We start from the raw sequence: 19842 nt of genomic DNA on the forward strand, positions 1-19842 counted from the left end.
AAACCCCTTTCCACCTGAGTGTGTTCCTCGCCTCTAGTCAGACAGTTACTGCGCTGCATTTAATCCCATACTTCCATCTCCTTCTTTAGAATCTCTTTAGGGAATTAGATAAGAAAAACCGCTCAACGTAGGCAATGTTATTCATTTCCAAAGCAAACAAAAGTGACCTCCTATGAACGAGGAGAGCGTTTGATTGGGCTGCTCAGGCAACACTGCGGGTTATCGCCCGATGCCTGCGTCGGCGGTCATGTAAATTTCACGTCAGTAGGTTGGAATAAAAACACATTGGAATAGTCTTACGTTATAGGGTCCCAGTTCTACAGAAAAATAAAACTCACGCAGATCCGATGCACGTGTTGGAATCTAGGTGAGCGAAGCTTAAGTAAAGCTTTACGGCTAACGGAGGTGCGTACAATTTGGCGATGACAGGTGTGTGCACATTCTTTGTATTTGTATTTGTATTTATTTTGTATTTCTTCAATGAAACGAACTCTTAACTTACCTGATCTTTCGTCACGCCGGAAATCTTCCCGTCTCTCCCTTTTTCACAAAGTTTTTCACTTGAACCCCCTTTTAAAAGAGACCCTTCTTGCCCCTCCGTCTTATATTTCGGCCCGCACTGACCACAGCCTTCATATCGGGGTGCCATTGTGCCGTACTAACCGGTGCAGCGACTCATTCGTCCCCAGGACAAGCACGGACTGGAATCGCCTTCCCGCCTCAATCGCACTCATCACCGACCCTACTAACTTCAAGACGGCCGTTCGGAATGCCTTTTGTTAATATCTTTTGTTAATACTTTTTGTTTGTATTTTTTACTGCATTACTTTTTGTTTTGACTCCACTCCTTTCTGTAACGCCTTCGGGCCTTGAAAGTACGTGAAATAAATAAATAAATAAATAAATAAATAAATAAATAAATAAATAAATAAATAAATAAATGCACGGCACGTATCAAGCAACATTTAGGGCGCAAGAAGTAGCTTGACCCAAGCAACCTCTTGTGTCAAAGTGGGACACACCCATTCTAGACTATTTGGCCAAGAGCTGGCATAACACCCACATACCGGATGGGTAAACCAAAGAAAGTGAGTAAAAATATTAAATTCATGTATTTAGATAAATTCATCTAATATAAATCACTATTCTATTAACAGGTCCCTGTGCTTCATAGATAGCTGCGAACCTACATTTTACGTTCACGTTTTATCTAGGAATCGTACGTAGTGCAATTCATGCCCATTCTGGAGAAGTGGACGAAAATTCAGTGGATAACGCTGATTGGTTCAATCTAAGAAAGTAAAATAAATGAAAGAAGATCCGTTAAATATAATTCCTCAGGCCATTATACGATCAGTGTGCTTTAGAAATGCTTGTCACCCGACATTTTGTGTTCAGGTTCAGGTTTTATTTCCGTAGGCGCCTATTCTTTCGTTAGACAAAAATGTGAATACTTGGTCTGCATACAGGGTTTCTCTACCACTTCACGAGTACTTTCAGATAACTTTTGTATATTATATCCACAAATATATCGAAAGTAAATGAACACGTGGTAGCGAAGATTTCATAGAAGTCAATGCGTTCAGAAAATGGCGGTTCATCAGCGGTTTATGGGGCTTAGCGCCTTTTGTGCGGAAAAAAATGGAAGTGACGACATTTTAGTCATTCGAGCAGTTCTTTTTTCGTGTGTGTTTCTTTTTGTACACTTGTAGTTAGGGCGCTTTCTTAAAAAAAAACATACTATAACTGGACAAGAGTGGGCCATGGACTCGGCATTAGAAATTTCAAAGTACACTCCATGGGTGCTTTAATCAATACCGACTTTTTTTATCTAAAGCCTTATCGACGGCGGACTCATGTTTAGTGGCAAGTCACTGCAATTTATGCATACAGCCGTTGCGCTAGGTGTCGCTGCAAGAAATAATGAATACTCTACGTGTTCGTGACCTTGGCAATAGCTTTAACCCTCAATAATATTTCTTCCACGTGAACCCGCCGTGGTTGCTCAGTGGCTATGGTGTTGGGCTGCTGAGCACGAGGTCGCGGGATCGAATCCCAGCCACGGCGGCCGCATTTCGATGGGGGCGAAATGAGAAAACACCCGTGTGCTTAGATTTAGGTGCACGTTAAAGAACCCCAGGTGGTCAAAATTTCCGGAGTCCTCCACTACGGCGTGCCTCATAATCAGAAAGTGGTTTTGGCACGTAAAACCCCAAATATTATTATTATTATTATTTCTTCCACGTCAGCTACGCCAACACCACCTAGATGGCACAAGGCCTATTCCCTACGTCAAGCTACTGGCTCAGAATCTTCATTGCCAAGGCTGGCGTCGCGAAAGCAGTGACGTCAAAATCACTGTTGCCTACTCGGGAGCATCCCCATTAGATCCTATGTTAGTCGGTCCACTGGCATGACGTCAAAGGTCGGAGTGAAAAGGCCTTGTACTATCTAGGTGGTGTCGGCTACGCACACCCGGCCACGTACCATGTTCTTTCGGATTATTTCATTGTTTATCAGGCATCTACGGGAGTATAAAGTGCAGAGTGATGGTCTACAGTGCTACTGAGATCGCGTTGAAACAAAAGTAACTTTTATTTATGCCCGTATTTCTTACAATAGTCGAATTTTATTGGCTGAAAACTATAAAAGAATTGTTATACAGCGTCACATAGGAACTGCACCGATTGTAGCAACAACAACAAACAAACAATAAACATCCGCATCAGCCCTTTGCGCTCCCGATAACATTGCGCATAACAATCATAATGCGCGATCTATTTGTTCGTGCACAATTGGATCAATACTTCAGTGATTGAAGAACATGCCAACACACCGTGACTTGCTGTAACAACCGTAGAATATAAATAAGAATTTGCTCAAACTTCAAAAGTTGATCCTTGCCTTAAGTATCTGTGATAAATATATGCCCTTCTGGGTCTTTATCTTTTCTTTTTCTAGTTTTTTTTTTCTTTTTTTTTACGGCAGGCAGGTGGGAAAGCTTTTCGCTCATTTTCAGATTCTCTGTCTATTTCGCTTCATACACTTAGTTTTGCCGTTTGCAGGTTACAGTCGGAAGAAAGAAATTCGTTTCGAACAATTTAAAACACTTTCTATTCCGGCCCTTTCTTTTTTTCAGAATCGCGGGAAAGATGCATGCGCGCAAACCTAGCCGCATGCATAACTTATCAATCAAGCAATCGCATTAACCCTGTCATCATGAGGAGCGATAATACGGGACGTACGAGAAAATCACCTACTTTACACAAGTGAGCTGAAGTCTTGCTTATGAGGAAACTCGTCGCCTGTAGGTATAGCCTTTGCGTAACCTGGGTAACCTCGTGGTGCTGCTCAGGTGCCGGCGCGATCGGTCACAGCATTAGCACGAAGACCGCTGAAGCCGACACTATGTCTGGCGTTCCTTACGCACTTCACGTCAAAGCTTTTCACTGAACTCGTTGAATCACGATACAACGCAGCTCGGAAACACCGCGCTCGGACAGCGTAAAATTGGCGCCACCAGGAATTCAGAAAGGACACGGAGGAGCAAAACATAAAAACGTTTCATGGCGGCGTAATCGCACCAGACCAACTTACGAGCGCGTTCAGCCATCGCCATTTGTAGGTCAGGTGGTAGAGCATCGCACACGTCATTCGGAGGTTTCGGGTTCGGCTCCCCACCGGGGCCCACGGTTGCCCACTCTTTCGTCTCGCTTTTCTTTTAAACAAAAAACTTTCGTCGCAAACCCTTCCGGACTCTCCGGACCGTGGCTAAGTGCAGCTGTGTTGTCGAATACAGATCATACTTTAAACAATTGATTTACGTTTCTCATGGTGACATCGGACCTCGGTCTCCCAATAGAGCGTCTCAATGCTCTAGGCGTTAGGTCACAATCGTACGTATACTTTATTTTTTTTTTCGTTGCCGACGCTGACTGTAGCTCTTCCGGATGATAGCCACGTGTGTCACATTTCATAGCACCCAGTTTCCTTTACGCCAAGGACGCAGGAATGAAGCGGGCATACTTATAGCATTCGATTACCCGTTTAACGAAATTATCGCTTGAAATGGGTTTCAAGTGTGCGTTCGATCTTCATAATGTTTCGTTTATGTAGAATATAAAATCTACTCCGAAATTTCATTCTCTTTAATTATGTTACCATTCATTTCTCCTTATTCTCATAGTACGCTGATTTCTTACGGTTGCCACTAAAGAACAAGCCCCCTCGGTTTCGCTAGTAAACAATACTGTGTCACATGCGACCCTTACAGAATGAGTCTGACGAAGAATACTGGCACGCGTACATTGTTTTGGCGTTTTTTTCGGTCACTGTTTTTCTCCAGCTAACAACTGTCACAAAAAGCTATCGCTCGGCGCAACACGCTATGTATCGGAACTTTTTTTTAATATCGTCGCCGATTCTATAGCGAAATAATCTTGACCAATCAGATTGCGCGCGCGACGTGAGCAATGTGTACATTCTCGAATGTATAGACGAACACGAGCGGCTGCACTGGAATGTACGATGAAACGCGTATAAAAAATTCGGACAGAACCCGTCCACTCTGAATATGTGTGCGAATCGCGTACTTTTGAGACGACGATAAGTATTGAAGGATTTCTCTTTTAATTCAAGAGCGCCTTGAATGAGATTAGTCCAGCATTTTTTTAGTATGCGTTACCTACATGTATGCGATCGGTTCATGTTTTTCAAGATGACTGCACTACACTCTTAAGCAAATATACACCCTTCTGCCGCACAACAATAATTGTCATCTGTCATGTCCGCATTTCCTTTCTTTAACGCGGCGAGCACGGTGCACCTTTAGGCAAAGTTACACCCTTTGGGGTGTATATCTGCCACACAACAATAATCGTCATCTGCCTTGCTTGCGTTTCCTTTCTTGAAAACGCCGCGCCCGCTACTTTCCTGTCGGGAATGCTATGTCATGCTGATAACGTACATGCCGTTCGTTACTGGGAAGTACCCGGCTCGCCGCGTTAAGGAAAGGAAATGCGCACAAGACAGATAACGATTATCGTTGTGCTGCAAAAGGGTGTGATTTTCCTTAAGAGTGTACTTGCAAGTCACGGACGGCATGCCCGTTCTCAGCATGACAGAACATTCTCGACAGGAAAGTAGCGAGCGCAGCGTTTTCGAGAAAGGAAACGCATGCAAGACAGATGACGATGGTTGTGTGGGGACAAGATAAGCATCAAAGGGTGAAATTTTTTTTTTGAGCACACTCTAAAACAAAATTACATCCTTTGGATCGTATCTTGCCACACAACAATAAACGTCACCTGTATTGTCCGCATTTCCTTTCTTTAACGCTGCGAGCCCGGTATACTTCCCATTAACGAACGGCATGCGCGTTATCGGCATGACAGAACATTCTCGACAGGAAAGTAGCAGGCGCGGCGTTTTCAAGAAAGGAAACGCATGCAAGACAGATGACGATTATTGTTATGTGGCAAGATACGACCCAAAGGGTGTAAACGTCTTTTATAGTGCACTCTTAAACCAAATTACACTCTTTGGGTCGTATCTTGACACACAACGATAAGCGTCATCTCTCTTGTCCACATTTCCTTTCTTTAACGCTGCGAGCTCGGTACTTCCAAGACACGAACGGCCTGCGCGTTATCAGCACGAAAGAGCATTCTCCACAGGAAAGTAGAGAGCGCGCCGTTTTCAAGAAAGGAAACGCAAGCAAGACAGGTGACGATTATTGTTATGGGGCAAGACACGACCCAAAGGGTGTAAACGTCTTTTATAGTGCACTGTTAAACCAAATTACACTCTTTGGGTCGTATCTTGCCACACAACAACAAGCGTCATGTCGTCCACATTTCTTCTCTTTAACGCTGCGAGCTCGGTACTTCCAAGACATGAACGGCCTGCGCGTTATCAGCACGACAGAGCATTTTCGACAGGAAAGTAATGAGCGCAGCGTTTTCAAGAAAGGAAACGCAAGCAAGACAGGTGACGATTATCGTTGTATGGCAAGGTACGACCCAAAAGGTATACATTTGTTTAAGAGTGTACTTTTAAACAAATTCACACCCTTTGAGGTGTATATTTGCAACAGAACGATAATCGCCATCTGTCTCGCTGCGTTTCCTTCCTTGAAAACGCTGCGCTCGCTACTTTGTCATGCTGATAACGCACATGCCGTTCGTGAAGTACCGAGCTCGCAGCGTTAAAATAAGTCCGGACAAGACAGATGACGATTATCCTTGTGTGGCAAGATACGACTCAAAGGGCATAAATTTATTTGAGTGTAGACGTCGGGCACTTACTTCGGGCGCAGTTTGCTTCCCAGACCCCCAAACCCAACCAAAACCCCAGGAGATCACAAATGACAAGTGCATCGGTACGCGGGAGAAATAAAAACGTAACAAGAGGTCCGTTTCTTTACAAGCATGTCACATGAAAATCAGCATGACAGTAAATAGGAAAGTTCAAATCGTCATAGCTCCAGGCTGTCATCGCGCAATTTACCGGCATTCGCAGCACCATATTGCTCCAACGTGCAAAAATTATTGCGGGAAAATAAAAGTTACGCTGGCTCCATGCAAATACACCGACGTCCCGAAACAATGGCTGCAGTAAGCACGTCCAATTCGACGTGCACCGCTTCGCAACACAAATCAGCCGCATGTCGTACATGTCAAAGCGAGTAAATTTAGTCTCACATCGGGGGCAACGAGATCAGCCCGTTGCAATACAGGAGGCAGCGTCCTATCAGTGAATGCTACACATCTATAGTCGTCTCACCCGTACTTCAAACTATCCCTCTAATTTCATTTAAAAATCCGCTAGAGGTATGCAGACGCCACTTGCACTTACATTTACGCTCCTGGGCTGACATGCGTGTAGGAAAAATTGCGGCCAGAAGCGCATAATTATTCAAATTTGGACGAGAGTTGGAAGGGAGATAAAGAGTTGGACGATGTGAAATGGGAACGAGACCAGTGATTTTCCTGTCTCCATTCCACCTTTTCAAAGTTTGCTCGACGGCAGAACGAAAATCAAACGTATACCCTTCATTGATGAAACCACACAAAAATCAACTCTGCGTCCTTTCTTCTCTCCCCACAAGGTACTGGACAGCTCGGCAGCCTCCTGGCTGGGCGAAGGCGAAGACGACGACGTGTTCGGCACCACGCGGTCCCGGTACAGGCAGCGGCGCGACGCAGGCAGCGTTCCGTCGGTGGAGCTGCCCTCGATCCGGGCGACCCACAAGACCCAGTCGGAGCAGCTGGCCTCGCGAGGCAGCGGCGTCGAGGACGTGGCCGTCCAGCGACCGCGCAGCGAGGACCTCTCGGTGCACGTCCGCGAGACCCCGCGGGCCACCCTGGGCCACCTCGAGACGTCCATCGTCCGCGGCGCCCTGAAGCGCATCTACCAGCCGTCCAGGACCGACTCGGACACAGACAGGCACGTCACTGCAACGCGCGTCGGCTTCGGGTCGTCTCCTGCAGGTGCGTTGTCGGGCGGCGGCTCAGCCAATGCAATATTCGCAGCTCGCATGGCGTACAACATTGATTGATTGATTGATTGATTGATTGATTGATTGATTGATTGATTGATTGATTGATTGATTGATTGATTGATTGATTGATTGAAAATGTTGTGCAATTGTGCGAGGACAAAGGAACAGTTACTTCATTACCTGCATCACGTACCGCATTACACTATCAGGTAGAGACGTTGACAGCTCTCAGTAGAGGTGGCATCCTGGGGCCGAATCTTACAACACTTCGGAAGGGAAACCGTTCACTTGGCCTCACCTGATTGGTCAAAATTTTGCTTGCGTCAGAGGCCGTCAGAGACAGCGGGGCGGCACTGCAAATGATCACGTCACACATCTGTCAATCGTTTTCAAAGCGAACCCGTCATTGGCGAAGAGCGGAACAGGTGAAAGGGGTAGTTTGCTTTGGGTTCCGTTGCTGTGGCTTGGCTTGTTGGCTTGCGACCTTGGCAGCGCGCGCCGGTCGTGCTACCCCTGAGACACGCGGGCGTCGCGCGTGCGTGCGTTGGTTGCTTCGGAGGCTATCTCTTGCCTTCGTCGTCTGCTTGGCGTTGCTCTTTCGGTGTCGGCCACGGCTAGAAGTGCGATACGTGTTCGAAGAAACGACGGATAATTATTTGCACCGCCCCGACCGGCTTTATAAATAGACCTTTTTGCAGACTACGCTATGAATTGTAGGAGACTCGGGTGCAAGCGTACCAGTGGTCATTCCACGCAGAGGAAGGAATTGCGCGCTGCGGTCCATCGCCACCGGCCTGCAGCTCCCAGAGGTCGGTCGGAAGTGAAGCATGCATAGGAATGGCCTAGATCTCTGCTGCTGACCCTGTTCACGAAGCTGCTCTCGCAGTTACAGTGTTGGCCAGTAGAAGGCCTGGGTAAGCTTTCCAGCGACCTCCGGTTCAAAGCCAATGCTAAGGAGATATTTGTATGGTGAGATCAAATTCTCAGCGCTATCGCCAGCGCGATAAGCTCGCAGATCGCCATTCAGCAATAAGAAGGGTTCAACCTAGACTGGATCAGCGCTACCTTCGTTACGCTGATAAAACTATACAGTCAGGACGGGGAGATCTTGTGCAGATCTCTTAATTGGCTGCCTTTTTGCTCTAGTTCGGGAGGGGCACACTTCCGTCCTCAATTTCACAGCAAAGCGCGCACCGTCAGCAACACGCTTTTCGATTTTACTTCGCGCGGGCAATGCAGGGCCCGTTTGTCGTAATATTCGATTTCAAGTTCCATTGCTTCTATCACGCGACGCGGCGTGAGGCAGATCGCAGCGATAGAGACAGCGCGGCGGCGATCGAGTCATGTCCGAGCCGATGACGAAGGGCGAAAAAAGAAGGAAAATGGATATAGTCGACTCGTAAAGGTGGCCATGAGAACCAGTTCACGGTTTTGTCGCGCTCGCTACTCAATAAGTGCTGGCAGTGCTTTCCTGGTGCGTGCACCGTGCAAGCTCCTGGTAGCAGACGACATAGCGCTGCGCTCTGCCAACTCATTAATGCTTGCGATACCACATGGCTGCTGAGAATGAAAAAGAATGACATTAACCAATTACTTCAAGAATTGCGTAAACGCCCGGCACCACACATCTATACTTTAGAACTTGCCGTATAATATTTAATTTATATTTTATATTTAATTAGCGAGCAGAAACATTCCACAGTTACTCCACTAGCTCGTCATATGACGATGTACAATTCCGAGGCGGTATCCTCTCGTCTATTGGTCGCGCCCTAGCCTTGTTCCACCTCCGGCTTGTGAGTGGCCCATCTAGTGACGCAAGCGGCCAAGTGAACGGTTCATTTTCCGAAGCGTTATAAGATTCCTCAGACTAGGATACATAGCGCAAAAATTTTGACACAGGGACAAGCAGAACACAGGACGAGCGCTAACTTTCAACAATTGATTTATTGCAGCTGGTGGGTACATATATACTCACTGGGACGCCATTGCAATAGAACACACTGAAGGGAAGGAGGAAAAAGACAGTCATGTGACCATTATGCCCAAAAATTCAAGCTCTTTCCTTGGTAAAAATATAGACGGCGTGCTAACGCACTCGTCACCTCACGCCGTCTATATGTTTATCAAGGAAAGAGCTTGAATTTTTGGGCATAATGGTCACATGACTGTCTTTTTCCTCCTTCCCTTCAGTGTGTTCTATTGCAGTGGCGTCCCAGTGAGTATATATGTACCCACCAGCTGCAATAAATCAATTGTTGAAAGTTAGCGCTCGTCCTGTGTTCTGCTTGTCCCTGTGTCAAAATTTTTGCGCTATGTATCCTAGTCTGAATGTATCCCACCAACACGCCCAAACTTCTTCCCTGTTATAAGATTCCGCCCCTGGATACGCTGCCGTGCCGTAATGCTACAACTCCTTCGAACAGCTACTGCCGTTCTCGGTCTCTGTTAACATATTCCCCCCATAACTTCGTGCTCATTTGGAAAATACACTCGCGGAGAGTTTGCACACTGATGTCGGCTTGATAAGTGTTCTCGTGCGCTTGTTCCTGTCTATATATGTACTTTCTTTTAAGTAAAAAATGTTCAACCAAAGACGCGTGATGTGCCTGCACTACGGATCAATTCGCCCCGTACTTTAAGGAATAGTTCCTTCGCAGATACTACCGGCACAACGATGAGTTGCCACAGTTGATTAGCAACAATTATCCCGTCTCGGCCACGCATCACACGCATGAACAGCCGAAATCGTCTTGTCGAGGGCGTCATGGAGACGGTTCACACCGCATTCGTGAGTTACTGTAATCACTGTTATTTTTGTACATCTTCTTCTTCGCCATCCTATTTTAGTTCAGCATGGTTGCCTAGAGGGCACTGAGCTCGTCGAGCTGCTAGAGTAGCTCTGAGCGAGAGTCCCTTGTTTTCACGTAAAGGAAAACAAAGGAACTTGAAATTAAAAAAGAGGTCGTCTGAAAAGGAATTAGCAGAGTGTCAAAAAGCACACGTCTACGCCAACGCCGGTCTGCGGGTGCTAATTTCCGGAAGATTACGTTTTGTCGAACCCAACCTTTGGTTTAATATCAATCATTACAGATAGGAGCGGGTAGGTTACTCTAAACAACAAACAAAAAATTTCAGGACGCTTAAGCTTCGCTTTCAAGAGCGGGACGCGGTAGCATTCAAAGATCCCCGACTGCTTCTCACGTTTCCCGACAACTGCAGCTTATGTAACCGTAATGTTTGCCGTTAAACGCTGATGGCGCGAACGCTATGCACGGAGGCGAGCTTTCTGGTAGAAACGCGGCCTCTTGCGTGCGCCGATCCCGGAGGTAGTGCATGGCCGCGCCAGAAAAAAAAAGCCATTTTCAGGTTTCTGTTATTGTTTCGCACTTTTAATGTTTCAGTCTGAGAAGATGCAACATAAAAGGCATGCGCTGTCGGTGTTTCGTATCATGACATGTGCGTGTGGGCTGTCATTCTCAAAATTCCGAGGAATAACCTTGTCCAAAATGTAAAACGAGGTGCGAGCAGCTTTAGTGCTAGAATGGTGTGGAAATATAACCCGTATATACTGCATGTCGCATAGCAAGGCGTCGCATATACATATACATAAATATATACGGGAATTTTCGTTCACATGGACGCCGACACAGGACTTTCTGCGAAACGGGGCCCTTGACGCTATCGCGTTAAAAAAGAAAATGTTAAAATGGGACGCTCTCACAAGCATTCGTGTGTAATAGCTATCTTCAAAGAGGTGACTCTTATTGCACCACGAGAAGACAACTATCCCGGTTACTCATTTGAAGCTTGGGTGTCACTCGCGCTTTATGGAAGAAGAGCTCATCCATGAAGGTCAGGAGTTTCGTAAAAAGGAAGCACCGAAACAAATGGAAGGGGTCGACGTCGATAAAAAATGGCAAGGAGGACTGGGCCAGGTTACTCGCTGGCGCACGCACGCATGTTTCCTTTAAAGGGACAAACAAGCAATTTTGATGGTACCCAGGTTTTTTTCTTCTTTTTTTTAGTGGATAGAAAGAGTGTCTAATATTGAAGTGGTAACGCTGAAAACTCCGTGGAATATTTTTTATCGGAGTTTTTCGATTTGCAGTGAGGATGTAGTCGGTCACTGGAGGCACCATGAAAACGGCGTTTTTTTTTTTTTTTTTGCACTTGATCTCAACCCCTACAGCTCGCTGCGCATGCGCCGCGTTATATTCTAAGGCGCTTTTATCCTATTTGAGGGGTCTACGAAACGATACAACTTGTCTCCGGCATGGTCTAGTGGTTAGGATACCTGGCTCTCACCCAGGAGGCCCGGGTTCGATTCCCGGTGTCGGAAATAATTTTTTTTTACTTTTTATTTTTTTTCTTTAGTATACGCATCGACGGAGTGCCAGGTTAGGTTAGGTTTGCTGCACCCTCGATAGTTTCAGCCACCAAGTCCTGGGAGGAGGCCCCTCCCCCTGGAATCGACGGTGCCTGTCACTATAAAGCTTCAACGCGCATCAGCCTGCTATAGCTGCGTCAAGTGAGTGCGTAGCCTTTCCCGACCTGCACGCACCGCATGTGCTTGTTCCGGCTCGGTGTAGGGGTACCCCATCTGACTCGCGCCGGATTCCAGGCCTTCCGCAGACAACCCAATCGTCGGTGAAGGCTTGCAGCGAGGACTGCGGCCCAGAAGCGGCTCCCAGTCCTCCGCCCCCGAGTGACTTGCCACCGGTGACGCCGCCTCCCCCGCCCCCGCGCATGCCTCCCGCCGAAAAGCCGCCGCGAGGCAATCATCATCATCAGACGTCGGCAGGCCAAGGCGTGCCTCGCTCGCCACCCGCCGTGAAGCTCTTAGAACCGGAAAGACCTTCCGAGGAGAAGCGGGTGTGGGGTAGTCCGACCCCGTCGGGCCTGCCCCAGGGCAAGGAGGCTGCGGCGAGTCGGTCGAGCTCACGATCGCCGAAGGTGACGAGAATGTCTTCGTTCTTGCAAGTGAGTGACTCGAAGCGTCCACGTTTATGGTCTACTGCCGCGAAATCCTGTACCGCGTAAAGACCCTGTAGAAGACAGTGTAGACGATAGAGGAGCCTCCGTGGAAAACTTGACGTTCGAAGTACGAGCGAAAGCGTCACGAAAAGCAGAGAAAAATAGCCGTCTTTGATACCGAAACAGAAAAAAAAAGAAAGACGACCGCCGTTACGATTGGCCCGAAGTGACGCATAAGGCACCGCAACATGACCTCTGAGATTGGCGAGAGCGCGCGGACGCCCGCGGAGCGCTGAAAACTCTCGGAGGCGGCGTGCCGCCACTTACGTCATAGCACCAACCACCAGGCGCACGCGTCGTCTGCATCAAGGCTGCTAGCATGAAAACTATGCGATTGGCAGCCCTGCGGCTTTTCCAACATTGCTTTAGTGGTATACACATTAATTCATTTATAACAAACTTGGCTAAAGTGAAATTTCGGAGCCGTTTGACTTTAAACCGAAACTGCCCGGCCGCTATATTCTGCGCAGTGTCGAATTCCGCCACTCTTTCGTTTAGAACAAGTCACAAGGCGCGCAATCGCCCGCCCAACCAATCGGAGCAGACAATTATGTGGCAAATTTGACCATATCGCTAAATTTTGCTATGCCAAGAAAAGCACCGAGGGGCACGTGTCATTCTTGATTTGTCTCATCACTTTCATCAGTGTTTTTTTTTCCTTTGGTTGTGACCTTGACGTGTAAAGCTGTACACGCGTCGTCTTACGGTATTTATTAATAGGCAAACAAATGGAAATTATTGCCGTCATTCCTTGGCATGGCGTCGACGCTGGGACCTCCGTCTAGGGAGCACTTTTCCGCAAGAATGTTTCAAATTGGTTTATTATAACTAATTACAGACGATAGAAGAAATTGAAGTTTTGCTTTGCGATGCTACAATGAGGAGAGCTTCACTGCCAATGCAGACACTACTGCCCTGACTAGAGTCCATGAGCGCCGTTTTTTTTTTTTTTTTCGCTTTATCTCACACCAGAGCCACTGATCGGTGACCAGAGCCGAGGGACCGCACCAGGCTTACGTCGCGGGCCCCGCCTTTCACTTTATTTTTTGCCGTTCTCTTTTTGCTACACACCGCACTCCCAGCGGCGGTATTCCGCATTCTGCATTGGGCGAGTTAGCGAGGTCACGTGCCACAAGCGGTCGCAGGCGGTGCTTATTACGTAGAGGCGTTTGCGTGTGTGACATTGACTTTCTCGAAGCGGGACTCCTACCGGAGAATGGGCACGCGGGTCTCTGTTTGAAATTTCAGTTTTTACGCCGTGCTACCGTTTGATGCTTTACAGACACGACTTTATCGCACAATTCACGCGCCGATATCGTCTGATTCCGAAGCTCAAAACCTAATGAGGGTTCACCTTATCTGGGCGCTGAAAACAAGCGCGGTGCTCATACCAACAGCGACCATTCATGTATCTGCAAAGTGTAGTATGCTGATGTACACCGCAAAAACAGCTGAAATTTCAAAGCCTGCGCCACATTCTTCAGCAGAAGTGACGTCACACGCGCGGCACCTCCGCGTCAGAGGCGTGCGCGTTAAACAGCCTTTGGATTTTGGCTGCTTAGCAAGGAGAGACAAAGATAGCGCGATCGCAACATAAACATCACGTCCTTCATTTATGAGATAGTGCGCGGCGAATGTCGTTAGCAGGTGCTCGTCGAGGCAGTGGGAGGAGGCCTCCGCTGCCGGAGATGGTGTCCTTCCTTCCTTGCACCATGACCTCGCAACATTTCGTCCGCTCGTATCTCGGCTACTAGTAAACCGTTTCTTAATATTCCCGTGGTAGAGTGTTCCCTAGAACACGCTTTACGAATTGCAGGTTACTATAGCCATGCTAGTAGCATAGATTTCTCAGTACATGGAATAGTGTTACTTTTGGAGAAGCTCAAGGTAAACACGGCACCCGGTCCTGACCGTATTCCGAACTGCATCCTGAAGAACTGTGCAGTTTCTGTTGCTCCCTTCTTAGTAGCACTGTTTCAAAAATCAATGGATGTCGGCGCTTTGCCCGATGACTGGAAAAGCGCCAACGTAGTTCCTCTATATAAAAGTGGCGACAAAACAAAAACTGTAAACTATAGGCCTACCTCCCTTACAAGTGTCATATGCAAATCGCTAGAGCACATCATTTACACTAATCTAATTAAGCACCTCCAGGATAACAACTTTTTCTGTCCAATGCAACACGGCTTCAGAAAGGGATTTTCTTGCGACACGCAACTGATCGAGTTTGCTCACGATATCGCTTTTTCAATTAACAATGGTAACCAGGTTGACTGCATATTTTTGGATTTTCAAAAAGCTTTTGATTCTGTCGCACATAATTTATTATTACTGAAACTGTCTACCCTCAAAGTTCCACCCACCCTGCTGAAATGGCTCGAAGCGTACCTCGTTGGTAGAAAGCAACGCGTTATTCTTGAAGGCACAAGTTCATCTGATACTGCAGTTTTATCGGGTGTTCCCCAGGGATCAGTTTTGGGCCCTCTTCTTTTTTTAATATTTATCAATGATATAGTTGACCAGGTTTCCAGTCGGGTCAGATTGTATGCTGACGATTGTTGCATTTACCGTGACGTCACATGTATAAGCGACTCTTATGAATTGCAAAGTGACCTTGACTCTGTCTTGGCATGGTGCAAAACATGGAACATGACATTAAATTTTTCAAAATGTAAAGTTCTGCAATTTACAAATAAAAAGCATCCATTACCTACCCAGTACTCTTTAGGCCACAGAAACCTATCATTTGTTAAGAATTACAAGTACTTGGGTATTATCTTCGCAAACCTTTCCTGGAATGACCACGTAAACCATATTGCTGCCAAAGCTAGCCGTGTGTTAAACTTTCTAAAATGCAATTTCAAGCAGGCACCTGCTGATTTGAAGGAAACACTCTATTTGACAAACGTGCGTCCCATATTAGAATATGGTTGTGCTACTTGGGACCCTGAAACAAAAACACTTATCAGCGAACTTGAACGAATTCAAAAGCGAGCAGCAAGGTTTGTGTCCACAAACTATGATTTCACCAAAAGCAGCTCTCAGATGTGCAAAAATTTGGGCTGGCCTCTATTGCAAGACAGACGCAAATACATTAGATTTAAGCTATTTTGCAGTATTTTTAGAGGCGCAACAGGTTTGTCTAAAGATTCATACATGAAACCTCCCAGCTATATATCCTCCCGTTTAGATCATTCTTTAAAGATTCAAGAATACCAGTGCCGCATAAATGTCTTTAAAAACTCATTTTTTCCCAAAACAGTGCATGACTGGAATAAATTGCCAGACGAAGTTGTCTTAGCCTCGCAATCTTCTTTTGAAAATGCTCTGTCACGCGTTTTGTTGAATTAAATTTTGTTGAATTAACTTTGTTTTGTGCTGTGTTGCTGTGTGTTTTTGAATTCTTTGTATACGCTTCTTCTTATGACAATATTTACGTCTTTCTTGCCTTCATGATTGTCTTATCATTTTGCTCAGTATTAGAATGCGTTGTATTTTTATTGTTAGTTGTTTGTTATTTACACAGTGTCATCTGCATGACGATGTATGTTTTGGAATTGTATCCCCCCTACAAAAATGCCCTCAACGGGCGCTGTAGGTACCTGAATAAATAAATGAATAAATAAATAAATAAATTACCGACGGGTCCCGGTATGCAGTCCTTCAATGTAGCTACCACTTCCGCGGGATTTCACCGCGGGCTGCGCATAAGCAGAACCGCCACACGTTCCACGTGACTACGGCGCTTCACGGTGACGCAACATGCACCCACATGCAGGCGAGGAACGTTCGACGTGGGCGGCCGCTCGGGTCCGGCAGGAAGACGCCGTCGCCGCGGCGGTCGATCGCCACCGACGACGACGACGAGATCACCGCCGCCGAGTACAGGCTCGCCGTCGTCAGCACCAAGCGGGCGACGCCGGTCGTGGCCGGCTCGGTGCGCAGCCAACTCGACAAGGCGGTCCAGGTGCACATACGCACGCTGGACAAGCGCCTCGTCGCGTGCAGCATCCTCGCCGGAGTGCTGGCGGTGGCGCTCGTGGCGGTGGTGCTGTTCGCTCTGCTCGACAGGTGACTTACGAGGAGCGCACGCCTATGATAGGCGATGTTCGCTGGGCGCGCCAGAAGCACTCGCCGGCAGCTCGCTCTCGGCGCTGCTCGACGGTCGATGCCACATATGGCGTCGCCTGAGTATGAAAATTAATGCGGCAGACCATGATGCGCACCTAGGTGCCAGCTCTGCTAGATGAGCGCGGGAGCAGCCTGCGCGCCATATTCTTCAGTTGGGCCCAGCGCTTCTAATAAATACGTCATAGATTACGAGCATACCTCGTGCTTGTCACCGTTTGCCTTCTGCTTCAACTTCTTGGAATTCCCTACCTTTCTTTCTTCTTTGTTGTTAAACACCAACGAAAATGAATGCATCCAACGACACACACATAGCCTCACTTTATCATATTCCTATGCTGTTCCCCTGTAAGCAATGAACAACCAACAAACAAAACTCGAGTCCCTTCTCATGGACGGACGGACGGACGGATGGATGGATGGATGGGCGGCTTTCATGCTTTCCCTCCGCAACACCCGGCGGAGATGAACTGATAGGTCTAGGGTCCAAAGGTGTGTCTGTGATTGAAGATTCTGAATGGCAAGCTACAATGGCTGTTCGCGTTGCCATCTTCTGATGCAGCCATGCAAGAGGCTCAGCGCCAAATTCAGGTCAAGAATCCACGAAATTACACGACGAAATACGGAGTGAGCAGTTCGACGATGACGTTGCCATACATAGGGCAGCGATTTTCCAAGCCGTATGGTCCAGCCACGACCCTGAAGAAGGAACTGAAGGGGACAGATTTTGGGAGTGTGCCACAGACCATTCCAAACGAAAGGCCGCCCAGCGTGAACAACGGAAGTCAACCATATCGGCGAGGGTTGCCGAGCGAACTGAACTTCGCTGCTTTCTTTTAGCCTATATACGACCTAAGGAACGACGTAGTCTCGTTTCATTTAACGCCCGTGAGATGAAACAGGCCATTTATTCACTATCGCAAGACGAACTAGGCTCAGCTGTCACGGGCCCCGCCTATCACTTTATTTTTTGCCGTTCTCTTTTTGCTACACACCGCACTCCCAGTGGCGGTATTGCGCGTTCTGCATTGGACGAGTTAGCAAGGTCACATGCCACAAACGGTCGCAGGCGGTGCTTCTTACGTAGAGGCGTTTGTGTGTGTGACATTGACTCTCTGGAAGCGGGACTCTACCAGAGAATGGGCACGCGGGTCTCTGTTTGAAATTTCAGTTTTTACGCCGTGCTACCGTTTGATGCTTTACAGACACGACTTTACCGCGCAATTCACGTGCCGATATCGTCTGTTTCCGAAGCTCAAAACCAAATGAGGGTTCAGCTGATTTGGGTGATTTGGGTGGTTCAGCGACGCATCGAACGCCTTCACAAATCAGACGTGCGACGAAAGGTGAATCAAGTTTACTCCAACTGACACTCTGGTAATTCTATCGGCGCCGCCTCTGTCAGACTTTGTCAGTGCGCGCCGGTGCGCGGGTGACACACCCGCGCACCGGCGCGCAAATGCCGGACGCCGTGGCTAGTATGTGTATGGTCTAAACGCTAGAAAAGGGGTTTGTTTGAGTTTCCGCATAACATAATTATGTTTTCTCGTATAGTCAAATTCCAATCCAAGAGCTATCATGCCTGTAGGTTGTGTGCAAGTCATAGTTACAATTTTTCCACATATTTCAGCTACAGAAATTGAATAAGTTTAGTAAATTCCTTGGCTCACATGGAGGGCCTGGGTATGGGTGGTTCGAAAATCTTTTTGTCAAAACGACATCCAACGCCGGACGCAGACGCCAGATTTTCTGTGACAAGGGCTCCGTAACGCTATCACATTAAAATGACGGTCGCTATCAGTGGGAGGGGTTTCAAGGAAAAATTAAAATTTCAAGTTAAAATGTGCACTGAGAGCCCAGCTTTTTTTGCGTGTGACCATATCTATCCTTCTACTCTGTTACAAAATGATAAACTGAGAACATTCGAACAACCATGTCATGGCTCTTTTAAAGGGACACTAAAGGTTACCAGAAACTCAAGTTAAAGTGGTACAGCAATGTTCTAGAACGTCTAAGACGTCAATATAATCGCGAACAGAGCTTTAGTAACCGAGAAATTGAGGTAAATGCATGACACGATTTGAGACCCCCCAGCGACATTCCGGTACTAGACCGATGACGAAAGGACTCCTCATAATTTGTTTTACTAATACTCAACGACTCGTATTAAAAATATCATTTCATTCGATTATAAGACGAAAAAAAAATGCTACTTGTCTACGTCTATTCGATTCTAAGAAAAAATAACATTTTGACGTTACCCTTCAGTAATATGGGTGTTAGAAAGGTTTCGTTTTCGCTCGACTCTGCGCGCTCGTCTCTGCGCCGCGCACGCTTTGGAGTTTCAGTAGTTTCGTTATCGCGTCGTGCTGCGAGGGTTCTGCTGGCTCGCGAAACTTTCATTTGGAACAAGCAGCGAGAATGCCACGTCCATGTGATGTCGTGGGAAGCCCTCGTTGCTTTCCCGCTCCGGAGAGCCGGTGTCGAGGCCGCCGTCGTAGTACGCAACGACGCCGGCAGTGCGAGCCCTCAGCAGCAGGTCGCGCTCGTCGGTGCTCAAATCGCTGAAGTTGAGCCCACAATCGCGAGCCAATCTGTCGGTGTCAGGGTCCATTGCGACGGGCGTCGAAGTTAGCGTCATAGAATGAAGTACCAGCTTATGGGCGTCTTGCGCTGGAGTTTGAGGTATAGTAGCGGCGCCTGGTGGTGGTGCGGGAAACGACATCTGGGTCGTGCCAGCTTGGGTCGTATTGAGCCCTGGCTGTGGCGAAGCACGTTTCTAGGCCGAGTTTTGCGTCGATTCGCACATTTTTGTGCCCTGTTGCGAGTGCGAAAAGGCTCGTCGCTTCTCATAGACCACGCCGACCACGCTGGGAGCTCGCCGCAGCCTACAGTTTAACGAAAACGGACTCTCCGTGTGCCGTGGGACGTAATTCGTTTCTCCTTCCGCTAGCCACCATACTCCCGCTTTCGCTCTGCTGTCGGCTCTGTCTTGGCTCTGTTTCTGGCCGCGCGTTCGCGTTTTGCGCAGAAAAGCCGTAGCGCCGTCTGCGGACGCCGTTCTACTCACCGATGGCGCAACGTCACTATGAGACCATGATGTCAGTACTCCTCGATCGGAGGGCGGGCGATTTGAACTGCGCTAGTGGTACGCGGACGCTTCAGAACGCATTTTC

General features: G+C 47.6%; 1 protein-coding gene and 1 non-coding gene across 3 annotated transcripts in view; both read left to right on the forward strand.

Moving 5' to 3' along the window:
- Positions 1 to 16880, forward strand: part of LOC142592764 (uncharacterized) — a 59001-nt gene extending 42121 nt beyond the window's left edge. The window contains exons 4-6 of one of the 2 annotated variants that reach the window (XM_075704425.1): positions 7109 to 7490; positions 12126 to 12484; positions 16317 to 16702. In XM_075704425.1, the coding sequence (XP_075560540.1) occupies positions 7109 to 7490; positions 12126 to 12484; positions 16317 to 16613 (1038 nt within the window). In that variant the 3' untranslated portion in view covers positions 16614 to 16702. Of the gene's footprint in view, positions 1 to 7108; positions 7491 to 12125; positions 12485 to 16316 lie in introns of both variants that reach the window. The other variant, XM_075704426.1, reaches the window with a different exon arrangement.
- Positions 11772 to 11843, forward strand: TRNAE-CUC (transfer RNA glutamic acid (anticodon CUC)). The gene has a single exon. It is a non-coding gene; the product is annotated as a tRNA-Glu (tRNA).
- Positions 16881 to 19842: the final 2962 nt, after the last annotated feature.

The sequence above is a fragment of the Dermacentor variabilis genome, chromosome 9 (assembly GCF_050947875.1).
Source record: "Dermacentor variabilis isolate Ectoservices chromosome 9, ASM5094787v1, whole genome shotgun sequence".
NCBI lineage: Eukaryota > Metazoa > Arthropoda > Arachnida > Ixodida > Ixodidae > Dermacentor > Dermacentor variabilis.